General features: G+C 39.8%; 1 protein-coding gene across 1 annotated transcript in view; it reads left to right on the top strand.

Moving 5' to 3' along the window:
* GPM6A (glycoprotein M6A) overlaps positions 1-20,468 on the top strand; it is a 259,067-nt gene that overhangs the window by 209,698 nt on the left and 28,901 nt on the right. Inside the window, exons 3-4 of the mRNA XM_010829923.1 lie at positions 9,019-9,211; positions 17,005-17,161. Of these exons, the coding sequence (XP_010828225.1) occupies positions 9,019-9,211; positions 17,005-17,161 (350 nt within the window). The remainder of the gene's footprint in view (positions 1-9,018; positions 9,212-17,004; positions 17,162-20,468) is intronic.

The following is a 20,468-nucleotide window of genomic DNA, read 5'->3' as shown; positions in this document are numbered from 1 at the left end:
GTTGGAGGTGTTCCTCAAATATCTACAGATCTTTTGTTGTCCCTTTGTAATGAAGGAAGTTGGTAAAGTTGTAATGAAGGGAGTTGGTGATGGACAGGGAGTACTGGCGTGCTGCAGTCCATGGGGTTAGACACGACTGAGTGACTGAACTGAACTTAATGAAGAAGCATTCATTTATAATTATTCAAATATTTACCTTAACCCTGTACTTTGTTTGGCCAGGAATATATTTAAATAAAGTGTTAACATTTCAATAATATTGGATGATTATTTGAGCTTTATTCTAGGGCACTTTAAAACTTTAGTTGATCATGTCATTAATCAAAGGGTTAATGTTAGAAATTCTGTTTACTATAATCTTACAGTATAAAACTTCTTCACAAGCACAATTTTGAACTCTCATCTTATCCCCCTAAATGTTTATATTAGAAAAGATAAAAGACTGAAGATTAATAGCTCAGCATCCATTGGCTCAGCGGGTAAAGAATCTGTCTGCAAGGCAGGATATGTAAGAGACTCAGGTTTGATCCCTGGATCGGGAAGATCCCCTGGAGAAGGAAATGGCTACCCACTCTGGTATTCTTGCCTGAAAAAATCCTGTGGACAGAGGAGCCTGGTGGGCTACAGTCTCAGGTCACAGAGTCTGACACAACTGAGCAACTCAGCACACACACATCCCTCTCTGCTGCTGCTGCTGCCAAGTTGCTTCAGTCATGTCTGACTCCGTGCGACCCCATAGACGGCAGCCCATCAGGCTCCCCCGTCCCTGGGATTCTCCAGGCAAGAACACTGGAGTGGGTTGCCATTTTCTTCTCCAATGCACTAGGCATGATGAAATGTGTAGGAACACACTATAAAAAGATAGAAAGTAAAAACAGAAGGGAAAACTTAAGAACAGAATCTAAGGAAACAAAGTAATCATGCAAAATGGGTTATTTGAAAAGAATGTGTGTGTGTGTGTGTGTTAGTTGCTCAGTCGTGTCCAACTCTTTGCGACCCCATGGACCGTAGCCTGCCAGGCTCCTCTGTCCATGGGATTAAATCTTCCAGGTAAGAATACTGGAGTGGGTTGCCATTTCCTTCTCCAAGGGACCTTCCCGACCCAGAGATCGAACCCGAGTCTCTCACATTGCAGGCAGATTCTTTACCATCTGAGCTACCAGGGAAGCCCAATAGTAGTATTTAAAAGCCATTGATATTACTGATTACATCAGCGATTAGGGCTGTTGGCTGAATATTCATGGAGCCCTGTCCTGGGCACACACGGTAGAATCGCGTTGTTTGTTCTGTGTGGCCGAGGGGGAGGCTTGTGACTTTCTAGCCACTGGACCGCGAGTAGAAATAGCAGAGTGAGAGGAAGGTGTGCATGAAGGACTGAAGGCCGGAAGGAAGAAGAGGAGGAGGGAGGGAACTGAAATCATTAGGGGAAACAAAAGGAGGTACGTGCAGATGACGAATCGGTTAAAAATACTATGCAAGTTACATAAAACTTCATCGAAAGTTTGAAAACTTACACTAAGTTTGCACACGCCTACCACATTGAATCCAGCAAACAAACTTAAAAAGCAAAAGAAAGCTTGATTAGTTCTGTAAAGAATTAGATCAGTAGTTAACCTTCTTCCATGAAGTATGCGAGTGGCCTGGATGGTGTTACTGGCTGGGTCTACCAAATATTTATTATGCAGCTAAACCTAATGCAAACTACCTCAGGGTGTAGAAAAAAGATCACCTTACGAGGCTGGTATGAACTTGATTACAAAACAGGAAAGCACAAATTAGATGTCAGTCCCATTCATGAACATGAGCATCCCTGTTCTCACCCAGGACATCAGTCATCGCATCATCTCCCCTTATGTTCTTTTGTTTCAGCTTCCATCTCTTTTACCACTGACTTCTTAGACACTCTTCGAATCCTCAGGCACCATCCTCAGGACGTTCACATGTGCCTTTCCTCTCTTTGAAGCCCTCTGCTCCTGAGACTCTCTTGCCTGGCCCCTTTACCTCCTCCCATCCTTAAAAATTTGTCATCTCAGTTATTCCTTCCCTGAATTATTCCAATATTCCCTACCTCTCTTCCATACTTTGCTTTTCCTTGCACTTTTCACATTCTTACACATATTACTTCTGCATCTCATTTGTCTGTCTTCCACCTCTAGAACTAGAGCAGAATTTTTTTTTTTTTTTTTACTTACTTCCACAGCACCAGCAATTCGCGAAGTGCCTGGCACCTGGTGAGGGCCTGACAGCTATTTGTGGAATGAACTGATACATACAAAAGCATTGAACAAAATGTTAGCATGACAAATTCAGAAACATATTAAAAAATACAGTATGACTCAGTTGGGTTTTTCTCAGGGATGCAAGTTTAATTTAAAATTGAAAAAAATATTGAAATGGCAGATAAAAAGAAAAACATAAAATTATTTCGACAGATAGGGAAAAGCCAGTTATGGAATTCAAAACTGAAGATACCATCTTAATCAGTCAACCAATAGCATACATAATGCTTGATGGTCAAACAAGAGAGTAGAGTCAAGAGAAAGGTCAGTAGTAGAAAGGCACAAATAATGAAAGCTCAAAAATTTCACAGATGGAATAATTATCAACACAAAATAATTCACAGAACTAAAATAATTCAGAGGATCAAAAACTGGATTTGCAAAATTTCTAGACACACAATCATAAAAATACCCATCTGAACCCCAATAAGGTAAATTGTGGCATCAGATAAACTGTTTCTAAAATGGCATGATACACATGAGGAAGTGGAGCAAGTTGAGGGAATTTTCTCCTCAACAAACCAAGATAAGCTCCAAGGCTGGGGCACAGACCAGTAGACAAAAGACCAATGGTTGAACAGAATTAGACTGCCCGCAAAGAGACTCAGACCTCTGTGGCTACTTGGTAATGACAAAGGTGTTATGGTAGGTTGCAAGATAAAGAATCAACTCTTGGGTAAATGATGCTGGAAAAACATTACCAGTGAGTATATTGTCAGTCTCTTGGCAGCCTCACACATCAGTCTCCCTTCCAGGGCCCTCTGTTTTGTTGCTCTCTCTTCTCAGCTGTCTGTCTCTCTTGCTCTCTTTCTTGTTAATTTAGACTTTTCTCCCTTTATTTTGGTGCACTCTCTGGAGTGAGAAAAGGCTTGTGTTTACTTCACAATGTTTGAATGAAAGAAAATTAAGCAGCATATATCTTACTTTAAAAAAATAGACCATTTTTATAGACTAATATATAGCTTTTATCTTCTTTGAAATTTTGATACAGTTGCTAATATTTCAGAATGTATTGAAAAGAAAGTCCAGTAATTTCTTTTTCTATGTGACAGTAAGAACATAGCATTAATTCATTATGAAAAAAAAAAACAAAACAGGAACTAGATATGAGAAATGCTTGTTTGTGTGTACAGGTATGTCTACAGCATGTAAATTCTGGGTTCAGGATTTCAACCATCAGCTCTGTTTGAGAATCAGTGGCCCTACTTTCATCATACCTAATATTGAAAATGTTTCCCGGGGAAAGTCATTTTATTGTTTTTAATAGAGTTTTCTCAAGAAAAGGTATTTTCCCCAGTACCAGCCCTCCGTGTACTATGCTTTCACGGATACCATTTAATGGAGTGCTTTCTCATTGGAGGCACAGTAAGAAATATGGCGATGGTGGCAGCAGAATCCTCAGCCTCAGAAGATGATTGTTGGGAGCATCTCCTGGGCCCTGGAGCACAGTTGCCATGGTAACTCTGCTGCTATGCCAAGGCCGCATCTCTTAGTGGGAGGAAAGAAGCTCCCCTGCCAGCAGCTATGTGGGATTCTGGCAGCTGGAGAGAACGCCGAAATGGCGCACTGCTTCCCCAGATGGGAGTTCTGAAAGCCTTCTTTAAAAGCCAATAGGCAACTCAGACCTTGCAGAAGAGTGGGGCGATCAGAATCCAGCCCATTACGAGTGCAAAATGTGCATTAAAAGTTTCTTACTTTGAGTAAAAGTTTTGGGAGGATCAGGACTGAAAATGGGGCTTCCCTAGTAGCTCAGTTGGTAAAGAATTTGCCTGCAGTGTGGAAGACCTGGGTTCAATCCCTGGGTAGGGAAGATTCCCCTGGAGAAGGGAAAGGCTGCCCACTCCAGTATTCTGGCCTAGAGAATTCCATGGACTGTATAGTCTATGGGGTTGCAGAGTCGGACATTACTGAGTGACTCTCACTTCACAGGACAGAAGTGGAAAGATTATAACCTGATCTGACAGTAAAGGAGGTTTAGAGGAATTGGTACTTATCCATAAGGGTACCGTCAGTCTGAGGGATTTAAGTGACAGCGTTTAAATAGAAAGTTAAAGAAATATTTCTGTTTAATTTGGAGATTTTAAGCTTGTCTGGAAATGCCTGTTAACTCAGGCTTGTCCATTTGGGTTTACTCGGTATTGAAATTTCTCTCATGTTTTTCTAAATTTAAAAGGCAGTTTTCAATGAAAGCTATACTTAATGTTTGGGCTTCCCTGGTGGTTCAGATGGTAAAGAATCTGCCTGCAGTGCTGGAGACCTGGATTCTGATCCCTGGGTGGGGAGGATCCCCTGGAGAAGGGAATGGCTACCCACTCCAGTGTTCTTGCCTAGAGAATTCCATGGACAGAGGAGCCTGGCGGGCTACAGTCCATGGGGTCACAAAGAGTCAGACGTGACTGAGTGACTCACACTTTCACTTAATCCTTAATACTACACAGACCATGGCACAAAGAGCATCTCCCCTCCCACCATATGTATAGAGTCTAGGCAACCAGGCTTGGTTGCTTGTAGGCTAGAATTGGTCCAACTAACACACAACAGACAAAACATGAAATAAGCAGAAACTGACCAGAATTAGTAACAAAATTAATCAGAAATTCTTTTTTTGCCACTTTATTTATTTTTTAATTGAAGGATAATTGCTTTATAGAATTTTGTGGTTTTCTGTCAGACATCAACAAGAATCAGCCATGGGTTCAACCATGTCCCCTTCCTCCTGAACCCCTTCTAGTCTCCCTCCCCATTCCACCCCTCTAGATTATTACAGACCCCCTATGTGAGTTCCCTGAGTCATATAGCAAATTCCCATTGCCTGTCTATTTTGCATATGGTATTGCGAGTATCCATGTTACTCATGGCAATCTGGTGACCACCAGTGGGCTTACCACTCCCTTTGGTCTGGAGACAGTCACAGTATATCTTTATTCTGTTAGAAGCTTGAGGGGTGGGATCAGCAAAGGTAACTCCTATCCATGAATTTGGTGTTTGGACCCTTTCCTGTATATTTGACTCCCGTTCCTAAGGGTTTCGTGGATACTTTAATCGGACACCTCAGTGTCTGCAGTAGACATGCCATACATTTAGACCCTTCAAGAAAAATAGGGAGAGAAACTACAAAGGACGAGGATTTGAGATCATGGGGCTCTTGGGGACACTTGCCAAAATTAAGAGTAGCTCTTCTTTGGGTTGGTACCAATTTTAGGTTTTTTCTTTATTTTTAAACAGTCCAAAGATTTATTTATTTTTTTTTTGCTACCCTGTTAATCTCTGCTCAAAACTGTGTTCAGTGACATTCAGATACTCCACACACTGGTCTCACCCATCTGCCAGTGAAATTTCTTCCTATCACATGAGGTGGCAAGATGTTCTAACCTTTCCTACCTAACCACACTGTGCGTGTGTGCGTGCATGCACGTGTGTGCTGTGTGTATCATGCATGTCGGGGGAGGAATGTTCAGGAAATAATTTGGCCTGTGCTAGCAAGAGCTGTGGAAGTGGGAAGGTGTTCAAACTCATTTTCTTAACTTCTCTTGGGACAGATAAGATGATCCATAATTCTCTTAAGGAGGCTAGTTCAATGAACAATAAAACAGCAGACTAACCCACCCTCTGAATGTAAAGTTACCTCACACAGAAACTTTGCAATCACTGCATGGTTCATATGTAGCTTATAAATATATACACATTATAGATAAGACACACACAGATCTTCCCATGAATTAAGTACAGCACATAACAATCCATTGTCCAATATTATTTGTTATTAGTTTCTGAAGAGATGAAAAGTCAATACATGGAGAGAGTTTGAGGCGTTTCAGCATTACAGAAGGAAATTTGATCCACAATTTCCAAAAGACGATAGGTAGCAGGAAATTTTTGAAATAGGATATGTGTGGGGAAGCAGTGGGGAACAGAGGTGAAACTGATACATAGAGTTCCTCTTTGCTTGTTGCACATCTGACCTGAACTTCCCTTTCTCAGCAGTGGCTGAGAAACAGCATCTCATCAGTATTTCTTGTGGCAACACATATATACTTAGGCATTTCTAGTTAATTCCTTAGAAGAACATATCTGAGTTGACTAGAGAGTTCTGATACTTATTTTGAATATCAACAACCAAGGTTAAGTGATGTTTCAGACTAGTTTAAAACCATCTTTGGAAAATGGAAGACTAAAATGATGAAACTTCAAAAAGCAAAAGTAATTACCGTGGTCAAACGATTTTTGGAAACCATATTGCAACACAGTAATAACTAATATTTATAATACTTACAGTTATATCCAATAATGATAGATGTAACATTTACTGAGTAGTTACTCTATGTCATGCACTATGTTCTGTTAACTCATTTAATGCTCACAAGAACCATTTGAGTCCGTTTTATTGTCACTCTTTTACAAATGATTAATTCAGAAGAATAACCTCGCCCTGAAACACAAAGGGGTGGAGTCCATAACCCATTCCGGTCTCTCTTTTCTAAACTCAAAGTGATTCTAAAGTAATGTGCCTTCCTACGTGCAGTACCTTCCTGCATTCTCTTCCACTTTTAATAAATGCTGGTCAACGTTCACTAAATTGGATTCAAACACAACTAACAGGTTTTGACTCACTGTGTAAAAGAAACAGGCCCAGGGAGTTGAAAAGAATAAATGTCATGGAAATAAAAACCAAAATGTGAAATTTGAGAGCAATACAGTCAAGATAAAATGATATGCACGTTTCAGTTCAGTTCAGTCACTCAGTCGTGTCCAACTCTTTGCGACCCCATGAATTGCAGAACGCCAGGCATCCCTGTCCATCACCAACTCCCGGAGTTTACTCAAACTCACATCCATCGAGTCGGAGATGCCATCCAGCCATCTCATACTCTGTCATCCCCTTCTCCTCCTGCCCCCAATCCCTCCCAGCATCAGGGTCTTTTCCAATGAGTCAACTCTTCGCTTGAGGTGGCCAAAGTACTGGAGTTTCAGCTTTAGCGTCAGTCCTTCCAATGAACATCCAGGACTGATCTCCTTTAGGATGGACTGGTTGGATCTCCTTGCAGTCCAAGGGACTCTCAAGAGTCTTCCCCAACACCACAGTTCAAAAGCATCAGTTCTTCAGCACTCAGCTTTCTTCACAGTCCAATTCTCAATCCATATATTACCACTGGAAAAACCATAGCCTGGACTAGACGGAACTTTGTTGGCAAAGTAATGTCTCTGCTTTTGAATATGCTATCTAGGTTGGTCATAACTTTCCTTCCAAGGAGTAAGTGTCCTTTAATTTCATGGCTGCAATCACCATCTGCAGTGATTTGGGAGCCCAAGAAAATAAATTCTGACACTGTTTCCCCATCTATTTGCCATGAAGTGATGGGACCAGATGCCATGATCTTAGTTTTCTGAATGTTGAGCTTTAAGCCAACTTTTTCACTCTCCTCTTTCACTTTCATCAAGAGGCTTTTTAGTTCCTCTTCACTTTCTGCCATAAGCGTGGTGTCATCTGCATATCTGAGGTTATTGATATTTCTCCTGGCAGTCTTGATTCAGCTTGTGCTTCTTCCAGCCCAGCGTTTCTCATGATGTACTCTGCATAGAAGTTAAATTAGCAGGGTGACAACAGACAGCCTTGACATACTCCTTTTCCTGTTTGGAACCAGTCTGTTGTTCCATGTCCAGTTCTAACTGTTACTTACTGACTTGCATATAAGTTTCTGAAGGGGCAGGTCAGGTGGTCTGGTATTCCCATCTCTTTCAGAATTTTCCACAGTTTATTGTGAACCACACAGTCAAAGGCTTTGGCATAGTCAATAAAGCAGAAATAGATGTTTTTCTGGAACTCTCTTCCTTTTTCCATGAGCCAGCGGATGTTGGCAATTTGGTCTCTGGTTCCTCTGCCTTTTCTAAAACCAGCTTGAACATCTGGAAGTTCACGATTCACGTATTGCTGAAGCCTGGCTTGGAGAATTTTGAGCGTTACTTTACTAGCGTGTGAGATGAGTGCAATTGTTCAGTAGCTTGAATGTTCTTTGGCATTGCCTTTCTTTGGGATTGGAATGAAAACTGACCTTTTCCAGTCCTGTGGCCACTGCTGAGTTTTCCAAATTTGCTGGCGTATTGAGTGCAGCACTTTCACAGCATCATCTTTCAGGATTTGAAATAGCTCACCTGGAATTCCATCACCTCCACTAGCTTTGTTCATAGTGATGCTTTCTAAGGCCCACTTGACTTCACATTCCAGGATGTCTGGCTCTAGGTGAGTGATCACACCATTGTGATTATCTTGGTCTTGAGGATCTTTTTTGTACAGTTCTGTGTATTCTTGCCTGTATAGTGAAGATTAATTATTATAGGAAATCTGGGACTTCCCTGGCAGTTCAGTGGCTAAGACTCTGCATTCCCAACACAGGGGGTGTGAGTTCAATCCCTGGTTGGGAAACTTGGATCCCACATACAATGTGGTGCAGCAGAAAAGAAAAAAAAGGAAATCCTATTTGGGAAGGAAGGGCTTCTGTAATTTTGGGGTAAAAGAGGAAACCCCCAGGTGAAGTAAGCCTTCTCTTGCCTGTGGAGGATGGTTGCTAGTTAAGGAACTTGATGTGTATACTTTCCAGGACACCATAGGACTGGACTTGTGTGGTTGACCTGATGTCATCTATAAATGCAATACTGCATATTCCTTTAAGTTTGAGAAAAAGTTTCATTAGATTAACATGGATTATTAATTTCTAATTTTTTTTCTGTTGGTCTTCTGCAGGGTGTTTCGAGTGCTGTATTAAATGCCTGGGCGGCATTCCCTACGCCTCTCTGATCGCCACCATCCTGCTCTACGCCGGGGTTGCCCTGTTCTGTGGCTGTGGTCATGAAGCACTTTCTGGAACTGTCAACATCCTGCAAACCTACTTTGAGATGGCCAGAACTGCTGGAGATACGCTGGACGTCTTTACCATGTAGGTCAACCTGGTATCGCTTCTCATTTTGAGAGTCTGTGTGCCCAGTGCTGTGTGTTAAATGAACAGGGGTCTAGAGATAAGTGAGGCAGTATTTTATAGATGAAAAAATACTTTTAGGGAGGGTGAAAAGCATGTCCTCTTGGACATAATGATAACAAAATTTTCAGGAAAAGTTGAAATAATGCATGTTTATCTAAAATATACTGGCACTTAAGATTGGAGAGAGATTGGTCATAAAATAAGAAACATAACAAAATATATGTGTGATAATGTCCCCCCAAAACCATACACACACATAATGATTAAAAGGAGGTAGTTGTTGATTAGACACTCAGATAGGAAGGTAAATTATTTAAAAATAGTCCCTAACTCTGAAGCATCAATTTAGAACTTCGTCAATGTCACTGACAAATGGAAATGAATAAATAACAAATTTTAAAAATAATGAAAAAAGAGATAAGGATATTATATCACTTATATTTCCCAGTGTAACTTTATTTTACAAATTCTGAAAATTCAGCGTTATCCATTAAATTGAATTTTTTAAACCTGTAGTAGACAGTTTATCGATTAACACTGAATCAGGTATATAGCATGAATTGATCCTTGAGAGTTTATGAATGATACTCATCCTTTGTAATATAATTAAACTATTTGAAAATGCTTTGGATTATTACATGTTGGTTTGCAAAGAGCCTTAAGCAAATGATTCCATAGATATATTTTAATGTGACAATACTGACATTTTCTTTTTAGTTTTATCTCAGCCTACACTGGACAAAATATGTTTTCACTGTGCATTATTTTAAGCTACCACAGATGTCTTTAAGATCTACAGATCCTCTATATTTAGGCTACATCCAAAGTGCTAACTTTTAGTTATAGAAGTTTGCAAGAAATAAGAAGCTTAATAAGTGGCACGGAATGATTGACTGCATAAATCTACTGAAAACCAGTTGCCAGCATGTTTATTTGACATTTAGACACACACCTTTATAGATCACAAACCTTGACAAAAGCTCCGCAGGGTGTACATGTGTGGGTGCAGCAGAAGAATCAGAGGTCATATGCTAACTCCGGAACTTTAACCTTGACCTCTTATATTGGGAGTGAAATGTGAAATCAATAATGCATCTTTGGCATGAGAAGAATGCCATTTAGATTGGAATAAAAGCAAGTGCTCAAGTTCTCTCTTTTCATATTTCAAATAACTAAAATCCCTTATCCTAAGCCCTGTGAAGCTAGCAAATGAATTAAACCCTCTTCCTGTTGGCAAACAGCTCATGAAAACACAGAGGGAAGATGTGTACCAGTACCTCCTGGGTATGATTAAACCAGGAGGTACATCCAGGGTCACATAGTGGCTGAGAAGTGGTAGCGTTTTCAAAAGTCAGAGTTTTCTAAAGAACACATGGGCTCCTTAGAATGTAGTGATTTGCCTGTCAGTGAATGTGCTTAGACAAGGCTGGTAATGAACCTCCGATTCTGAGATGCTTACAGTCTATGTTGTTCAGTTGCTCAGTCGTGTCCAATTCTTTGCAACCTCATAGACTGCAGCACACCAGGCTTCCCTGTCGTTTACCATTTCCCTGAGCTTGCTCAAACTAATGTCCATCAAGTCAGTGATGCCATACAACTATCTCATCCTCTGTCCCCTTCTCCTCCTGCCTTCACTCTTTCCCAGCATCTGGGTCTTTTCTAATGAGTTGGCTCTTCGCATCAAGTGGCCAAAGTGTTGGAGCTTCAGTTTCAGCATCACTCCTTCCAATGAATATTCAGGACTGATTTCCTTTAGGATTGACTGGTTGGATCTCCTTGCTGTCCAAGGGACTCTCAAGAATCTTCTCCAGCACCACAGTTCAAAACAGTTCAATTCTTCATTGCTCAGCCTTTTTTATTGTCCAGCTCTCACATCCATATGTGACTACTGGAAAACCATAGCTTTGACTATACAGACCTTTGTACGCAAAGTAATGTCTCTGCTTTTTAATATGCTGTCTAGGTTGGTCATAGCTTTTCTTCCAAGAAGCAAGCGTCTTTTAATTTCATGACTGCAGTCACCGTCCGCAGTGATTTTGGAGCTCAAGAAAATAAAGTCTATATTCACTTATTACACTATATTACAATCTATATTCACTTGCTAAACCTCAGTCTTCTTTTTTCAAGAACAGTTACTTTAGGATTAGTGCTTATTTTGCTATTTGGGCTATTGCAAATATCAAGTATGGAAATATATTTAAAACTCCTTGAATTTATTATACTTCTACCATGTACTTGTTTTCAAATATTCACATTTTTTTCAAGACAATCTTTAGTCTGGTTTGTTTTTTAATTAATTCACTTAGCAAATACTACAGGGTTATACTCTGTGCAAGTCACTGTGCTAATCTTTAGGGACACAAAGTAGTATAAGACAAAGTATTTTTCCTCTTGTACTGACATAGGAAACATATATTAGCAAAGCGCCATTCACATTAGACTCAGTTCAGTTCAGTTCAGTTCAGTCACTCAGTTGTTTTCGACTCTTTGAGACCCCATGGACTGCAGTACGCCAGGCCTCCCTGTCCATCACCAACTCCTGGAGTTCACTCAAACTCAGGTCCATTGAGTTGGTGATGCCATCCAGCCATCTCATCCTCTGTATCCTCTGTCGTCCCCTTCTCCTCTTGCCTTCAATCTTCCCCAGCATCAGGGTCTTTTCAAATGAGTCAGTTCTTCACATCAGGTGGCCAAAGTATTGGAGTTTCAGTTTCAGCATCAGTCATTCCAGTGAATATTCAGGACTGATTTCCTTTAGGATGGAGTGGTTGAATCTCCTTGCAGTCCAAGGGTCTTTCAAGAGTCTTCTCCAACACGACAGTTCAAAAACATTAGACTCAATAGATATGAATCAGATAATGGTAGTTAGTACTTGAGCTGATTTCGAGGATGCATCAGGTTAATGAAGTAGAGAGAGTTGAGAAGCTGCAATAATTGACACCACATGGCATTGGCACAGACATACATATAAGAACTTATAACTACATACAAAATTATGTTCCTACTCACATTTTTACCAGAAATTTTTCAGGTGGATTTAAAGTTAAAATTTAAGAGTAAACTAATCTGTAAAAGTACAGATTTAAATGGGACTTCCCTGGTGGCTCAGACAGGAAAGAATGTGCCTGCAATGCAGGAGATGCAAGTTTGATCCCTGGGTTGGGAAGATCCCCTGGAGAAGGGAATGGCAACCCACCCAGTATTCTTGCCTGGAGAATCCCATGGAGAAAGAAGCCTGGTGGGCTACAGTCCATGGGATCACAGAGTTGGACATGACTGAGCGACTAACACACACACACACACACACACACACACAGATTTAAATATAAAGTTTTACTTCTTATGGAGCAAGAAGTATGTAAACAATGTAAGAAATTTCAAGAATATATAGATTTGAGATAATAAAAATTAAATTTTACTCATTAAAGTATTATAAAAAGTTAAAAGATGTTTAAAAACTGAGAAATATATTTACCACTTACCTAACAAGATTTCCTAATTTTAATAGAATAAATTCAAGAAAAGGATACATATTCTAGTAGAATAATTGGCAAAATATAAAAACATGTTTCTTATAGAATGCAAATGACTAATAGCTTATAAATATATGTTTATCCATACCACTAAACCAAGAATATTAATTAAAATGATAATGCATTGCTTTTAAACTATCAGTTTATTAGAAAAGTTAAATGGTAATTCCCAGTATTGGGAAACAGAGAAACTCTCTTACTGGTTATCCATGCATTTTTATTTTGGCATGAATTTTCTGGACCCTATTTCACAATACATACCTTAAAATTTTCTAGGAATTTATCTCAGAGAAATAACCTACACTGCCCAAGGATTTATCTTAAATGATGTTTGTTAATGGTGGTGCGTAGCTTCCTATTACTGCTGTAAGAAGTTACAACAAATCCAGTGAATTAGAAAAACACATTTATTATTTTTTAACATTTCTCGAGGTCAGAAGTCTGAAATGGATCTCACTGAGCTTATTGAAATGGGGTCAAATCAAGGGATTGGCAGGACTTCACTCCATCTGGCAGCTCCAGGAGAGAATCCACGTTCTCACTTGCTCCAGCTTCCAGGGGCACCTGCATCCTTGGCTCAGGGCCCCCTTCCCTCTTCAAAGCCAGCCGTGGAGCATCTTCAGATTTCTCTCTGCATCTGACCCTGACTTTCCTGCATCTCTGTTTCACTGATCACTAGGACCTTGTGATTATATAACACAGGATGACCTCTGATGAGCTAGTCCATCCAAAGTGTGGAACAGAAGCAGAGATTATTCATGGTTTTCTTGTGACTGAATTGGAATGCCTCAGAGAGTAGTATCCTGGGTTTGGGACTGTGACGCTTACTCCTTAATGAAAAATGCACCCATTCCTACTTCTTAGGAATCTTTTTAGGGAACACAGTAGTTTTACTAAAATAACACATATTGAAATAAAGACAATCAGTAAGAGGTTGTCGGGGTGCACTTTTTAGGTTTTGCAAAAATGATCTCTAGTCTCTGAATCCAGGAGGATGCTTTGCCTTTCGGCGCCTATATAGTCTCATGTCCCAGGTTGCTGCTTATGCTCACCTTGATTCTTCTCACAGTGAAAAAGAGGGGATCAGAAGTATCTCCAGAAAGAACTGTACAGGCATATTTACTTTGCTCATATATCTTTACCAAAATATTGGTAAAAAGTTACCAATATTTTTATGCTTAGAAAGTTTTTACAGGCAACAGTTGTTACAAGAGGGGAAAAAAAGCAATCTTGGCTACTGCAATAGGTTAAAAAACAAATGCTTCATTCTAAATACACCAACTTCCTAATCCCTAAAACCCTATACATATTACTTTATGTGGCAAAAAAGTGAATTTTGCCTTATATGGTGTAAATGGTTTTGAGTTAGAGATCTTGGGAAGAGAAAATTATCCTGCAGTATTCAGGTAGGCACTAAAAGTAACATATATCGTTTTGAGAGACAGGCAGAAGATGTTTTGAGAAAAACTCAGAAGTCAGTACAGAAATCAAACATCACTAACTAAATGATAAAAATCAGCATCACTACTAATTTTGTAGCATCAGATGGACAGAGTTATCACCTACCTAGTATGTAGCCAAGAATGAATAATCTGAATCTAACCACGAGGATACATCAGACAAACCCCAGATGAAGAATAGTGTATTTAGTAAGGAGGGAGTGGGTTATATTCTTCAGCAATGTTAATGTCCCGAAGACAAAGACAGGCTGCAGATGTGTTCTGAGCTAAAGGACACTAGGGAGAAACACGGCAAATGAATGCAGAACTTGCCTCTGGACTGGATCCCACGTTGCAAGGGGGAAATGCTCTGGGTCAGTCCAGCTAATAAAATTAGAATACAGATGATAGGTTTGACACAAGTACTCTATCAACATTATATTTCTTCTTAAATTTTATTTTAATTGGAGGATAATTGCTGTACAATATTCTCTTGGTTTCTGCCATGCATCAACATGGATCAGCCATAGGTATACATATGTCCCCTCCTTCTTGAGTCTCCCTCCCACCTTCCATCCCATCCCATCCCTCTAGTTTATCACAGAGCACTGGGTTTGAGCTCCCTGCTTAAAATAGCAAATTCCCACTGGCTGTCTATTTTATCAACATTATAGTTCTTAAGATCGATCATTGTACTGCAGAGAATTTCTCTCCATTCAGATAAAATTATCCCAAAAGAGAAGAATGCAAGGTAAATGAGGGAAAATGTCATAAAGTAGATCAAGTGTTTATAGGATTTTTTTGTACTATTCATTTTCTGCAACTTTTCTTTAAATGTGAATTCAGTTCAGTTCAGTTCAGTTCAGTCGCTCAGTTGTGTCCGACTCTTTGCGACCCCATGAATTGCAGCACGCCAGTCCTCCCTGTCCATCACCAACTCCCAGAGTTCACTCAGACTCACATCCATCCAGTCAGTGATGCCATCCAGCCACCTCATCCTCTGTCGTCCCCTTCTCCTCCTGCCCCCAATCCCTCCCAGCATCAGAGTCTTTTCCAATGAGTCAACTCTTCGCATGAGGTGGCCAAAGTACTGGAGTTTCAGCTTTAGCATCAGTCCTTCCAAAGAAATCCCAGGGCTGATCTCCTTCAGAATGGAGTGGTTGGATCTCCTTGCAGTCTAAGGGTCTTTCAAGAGTCTTCTCCAACACCACAGTTCAAAAGCATCAATTCTTCAGCTCTCAGCTTTCTTCACAGTCCAACTCTCACACCCATACATGACCACTGGAAAAACCATAGCCTTCATTCTCAAATAAAAATTAAAATATATTTTAAAATAGGTCATTTTAACCTAAGCATTGTGTGGAAAAACCCATACAAGTTTGGTTTAACTAAACTCTTCAAAGTGTTAGTGATGTCAAATGGGATCTGAATGTTGAAATCCTCAGATTGTTTCACATGCATGATGGGCTGATGCAATTCACATCATCTGCTTCATTGCCCATGACAAAGAGAATTGTGGAATATTTAGATTTTTCAGACAGTGGGCATCACTGGTCACTAAACCATCACTCTGGTACACGATGCAACAAGTTCATTTATGCTATGACATATGTGTTTTAATATTGTCATAGCATCCAAAGTTTCTAACTCTCCATTAGTGTAAGCGAGCTTCCTATTCACTCTTTCCCCCTTTGTATAAAGTCAATAGCATCTGTCCTTCATTTCTGGCCACCCTATCTGTTACACTCACTTTAGTTATTGAGGAGAGTAAAAATCAAGTTTGGCCAGTGAAATGAAGAGAAATTCTCTTTCAAATGCATATGAAGACCACAAACACAGAACTGCAGCTAATATGTATATCTCACCTCATACCATGGCTCCACAACCATTAGTTTTGGTTCTAGAGGCAGAAAAACTGATTAATTTATGATTTTTAATTTCCAAAAGGTTTGGGGGTTCCCATACAATATCTAGAATAACAACAACAACAAAATCCATCTGCAATTTATAGACAATACGTATTTCTCTCCCCCTTAAATACATGGGCACTCAATTGCCAGAAGAGAAAAAAATACTTTCCCATTTCTCTGTGGAATTATTCTATAATTTGCCTCAGGCCCAGTTAATTCCATCACATAATATTCCATTAGAGATTCTGCCTTAAAAGTTTAATTGTCAAAATTATAACTTAGCTATAAAACCATAATTTTTCAATTATTGTCAACAGAAACTATTAGTGATGAAACCATCACAGTAAGTGTGACATAAAACATAATTACAAATGACTATAAGAAAAATATGAGATTGTTACTTTATCAGAAATGAATGCATCATTAGCCATAAAGCTTTCTTCCTCTTGTAATGTCGTAACGTCTTAAAAACTCAAGTGTTTTATATCTAAACCTTTGTATCTGCTATTTTGTCATAATTTTTTAAAAATTATATGGTAATTATCCTACTTATCAAATTCATCTCAGCAAAGTCCAGTATGATCCACTACTCACCCAGGGCTACCTTGGTGTGAACCAGGGGAGAGGGGATGGTGCAGTGGAAGAGGAAAAACTTAGAAACATGAGAAACCAACAAATCCTGGAAGGGGCAGAAGAAAATGTACAAGCATTAGGCATATAAAGCAACAATGTTTAAAAAATCCAACCTTCATCATGAACATAAATATTCCATAGCTTTCGTTCCAAAGGACCCTGAGCACGTGGGCGTCCACTGCTGTGGATCAGCCGTGAAGAGTTGTTGAACTAAATCATTTGGTCTTTCCTTCCAGGATTGACATCTTCAAGTATGTCATCTACGGAATTGCAGCTGCCTTCTTTGTGTACGGCATTCTGTTGATGGTGGAAGGCTTCTTCACAACCGGGGCTATCAAAGATCTCTACGGGGATTTCAAAATCACCACTTGCGGCAGATGCGTGAGCGCGTGGGTACGTTCTCTGTTTGCACTCAGAGCTTCATGCAGGTTTATTTCAGTAGCACTCTGGTGTTTGTGTTCATCTGCCAGGAATGGAAGTAATATATATTTTTTAACACAGTAACATTGCCTCCTGTGATGGCTATTTAAAATCGTGATGATATTATTTTCTAATTTAAGATTATTACATGTGAAAATTCAGATTCAAATTCTCAAATCATGTGCAATACAACTCGTTTTGCTTCTGGAGGCAGCAAACTGTTGACTGATTTATATTTTGTTTTTCCCAAATGACCCTGGTCTTCCCATACAATGTTTAGGATAATAGAAAAATCCGTCTGCAATTTATAGATAAATGCATGTCTCTCCTCCTTAAATACATGTCTCTATATTTTACTGTAAATTTGGGTGGAAACTGTAATTTCTGTTTAGTTTTCATGTAAGGTAAGAATTACCCTATATTATACTTATTTAGGTTTTAAATTCTTATTGATATTTAATGGTAAATCAAACTTACAGTCAAGAGATAATGCAATGCAGAAAATTTAAGCACAAGAGATGAAAATTAAGAGTAATATGGTTTAAAGTACTCTCATATGTTTATGCAGACTAATTTTCACAAACTTGGGAGCTTCCTTTTTTTTGGGGGGGTGGCATTCAATTTATTTATTTATTTATTTATTTTATTATTGTTATTATTATTATTTTTTTTTACTTTACAATATTGTATTGGTTTTGCCATACATCAACATGCATCCGCCATGTGGCAGATGCATGTTGATGTATGGGAGCTTCCATTTTTAACTAACATTTTTTCTTATTTCCTAATATTATATGAGAATATATATTTAATTATAGCATATATTTCCTATTATGTAAGGTGTCTCTAATAAGGATGGTGTAATTTATTTCAGTCTTACAGAAAAGTTCGAAGAAACCAACTGTTTTCTCCACCAGCTTGTAAAAGTGGTATTATTTGCTCAGTGTCCACAATGATAATAACACGAGAAAATAGTTTGCCCATGTTACAGGTATTTGTTGTCATCTCTGCAATAATTTCTTTTTTTTTAAGCTTTAAAGTATCCAATACTTTAATTAAAAACTGGATAACTCTATCAAATCATTGTAGATGCTAAAAGCAAATAATACATAATCTGTATTTAACAAAGGCATGATTTAAAAAAAAAAACTTTGATTACAAAGTTATATAACACTTTTTAAAACAAAGTTATTTACATATTTTTCAAACCTTCTTAATGCTTTTATTTGATATACTTGATCAAAGAATGAACATGGTTTATTAAACTGTCCCACTATGGTTGTGGTCATATCACATGTAGGCATATCTGATGTCTCTTGGAGATATTTTTTATGAAGTACTTTTCAATAAAGAAGAGAGGGCTTTTGACCTACCACCTACTTTTCTTTTTTTTAAATTTTATTTTATTTTTAAACTTTACAAATTGTATTAGTTTTGCCAAATATCAAAATGAATCCGCCACAGGTATACCTGTGTTCCCCATCCTGAACCCTCCTCCCTCCTCCCTCCCCATACCTTCCCTCTGGGTCGTCCCAGTGCACCAGCCCCAGGCACCCAGTATCATGCATTGAACCTGGACTGGCGACTCATTTCATACATGATATTATACATGTTTCAATGCCATTCAAGGCTCTTTTGGAGGACACTGTTTATTGTAATAGCTCAGTGTTAGGATCAGCAATATCAGATTACAGACCCAAAGGAAGTTAAGCTAAAGATCTTGGATTAATAAGTAAGATATGAATATTCACTGGGCCAATTTTTAGTGATACATAAGGGATTTCTCTATTAAGAAGGGACACTGTGATTTTAGGTTCACTTGTACTCTGCCAAGGGCTCCTCTGGTGGCTCAGCAGTAAAGAACCCACCTGCTGATGCAGGAGACGTGAGTTCGATCCCTGGGTGAGGAAGATGCCCTGGAGAAGAAAATGGGAACCCACTCCAGTATTCTTGCCTGAGAAATCTCATGGACAGAGGAGCCTAGCGGGCTACAGTCCATGGGGTCGCAAGAATCGGACCTGACTTAGTCATTAAGCGGCAACAAATACTGTGCCAATAGAGTATGAGGAATTCAGTTAATGATAGACTTCTCCTTATAATTAGGACAGTATCATTATAACACCACTGTTTGTCATAGCAAATCACTTAACTCCTCCAGATCACAGTTTACTCTCTTATATCATAAAGACATTAGATCATCTTATGGCACCCCATTCCAGTACTCTTGCCTGGAAAATCCCATGGATGGAGGAGCCTGGTAGGCTGCAGTCCATGGGGTCGCTGAGAGTTGGAGACGACTGAGGGACTTCACTTTCACTTTTCACTTTCATGCATTGGAGAAGGAAATGGCAACCCACTCCAGTGTTCTTGCCTGGAGAATCCCAGGGACGGGGGAGCCTGGTGGGCTGCCGTCTATGGGGTCGCACAGAGTCGGACACGACTGAAGCGACTTAGCAGTAGCAGCAGCAAAGCGCAGTCTAGCTCAAAGAGTCCTTCATTCTGAAGCACTAGAATCACAGAGAAAAAGGGTCTCTGAGCACACTTTTACCATTGAGGAGTGACCTTGTGCCAGGAAGAGGGCAACTGACTATGTTGTTTCATTGAGATTGTGAAGTTTCTGCATAGGATTGTAGGCAGAAACAAAAAGTCCTGAAAGAAACCGCCTGTGTCATTAATGATTATCTGCTTGCCATTCAAACCTTTCAAAGATATCTCAAATAAGGATTTTTAAAGCAAAACTGGGAGCCACATTTTTTTCTATAATAGTAACAATTTTGTCACCCAGTCCCTCTTACCAGCCCAGAATGGTGGTAGCAGCTGCGTGGGCTCCCGCAGAGGCGAGGCAGCGGGGACCCACGCCATAGCCCACCCGCTCCTTGGGCACCCTCCCTGCACCCCGAACAAGCGGAAGCGGGGCAGAAGCAGAGCTGCACTTGTGTGTTTTGCAGAAACATCAGTGCAGCAGAGAGGGCTCTGAGTCAGGCCTGGGCTGTCCCAACACGGGCTCCAGGCAGGGGACCAGCGCCTGCAGAAAGAGACCAGCTCTGCCGCCGGAGGTGGACAGCGGCAGCTGCGGACCGTGCAGGGCACACCCCTGCCAGCCTCTCTTCCCACCGCACACCCAGCTCCCTGCTCATGGCTCATGGCTCATGCTCATGGAGACTCAGGGCTCCATGGAATCAGAGGGGAAAATAATAATGTTTTATCAGTCACACTGTCCTGCTGTTTATGATTTTTGCTTTCTTGTTTGCATTCTGCTGCTCCCCCTCCCCCCACACAC

This window comes from Bison bison, unplaced genomic scaffold, assembly GCF_000754665.1.
Source record: "Bison bison bison isolate TAMUID 2011002044 unplaced genomic scaffold, Bison_UMD1.0 scf7180017864514, whole genome shotgun sequence".
NCBI classification, from domain to species: domain Eukaryota; kingdom Metazoa; phylum Chordata; class Mammalia; order Artiodactyla; family Bovidae; genus Bison; species Bison bison.
This window is presented reverse-complemented; position numbering and strand designations above follow the sequence as displayed.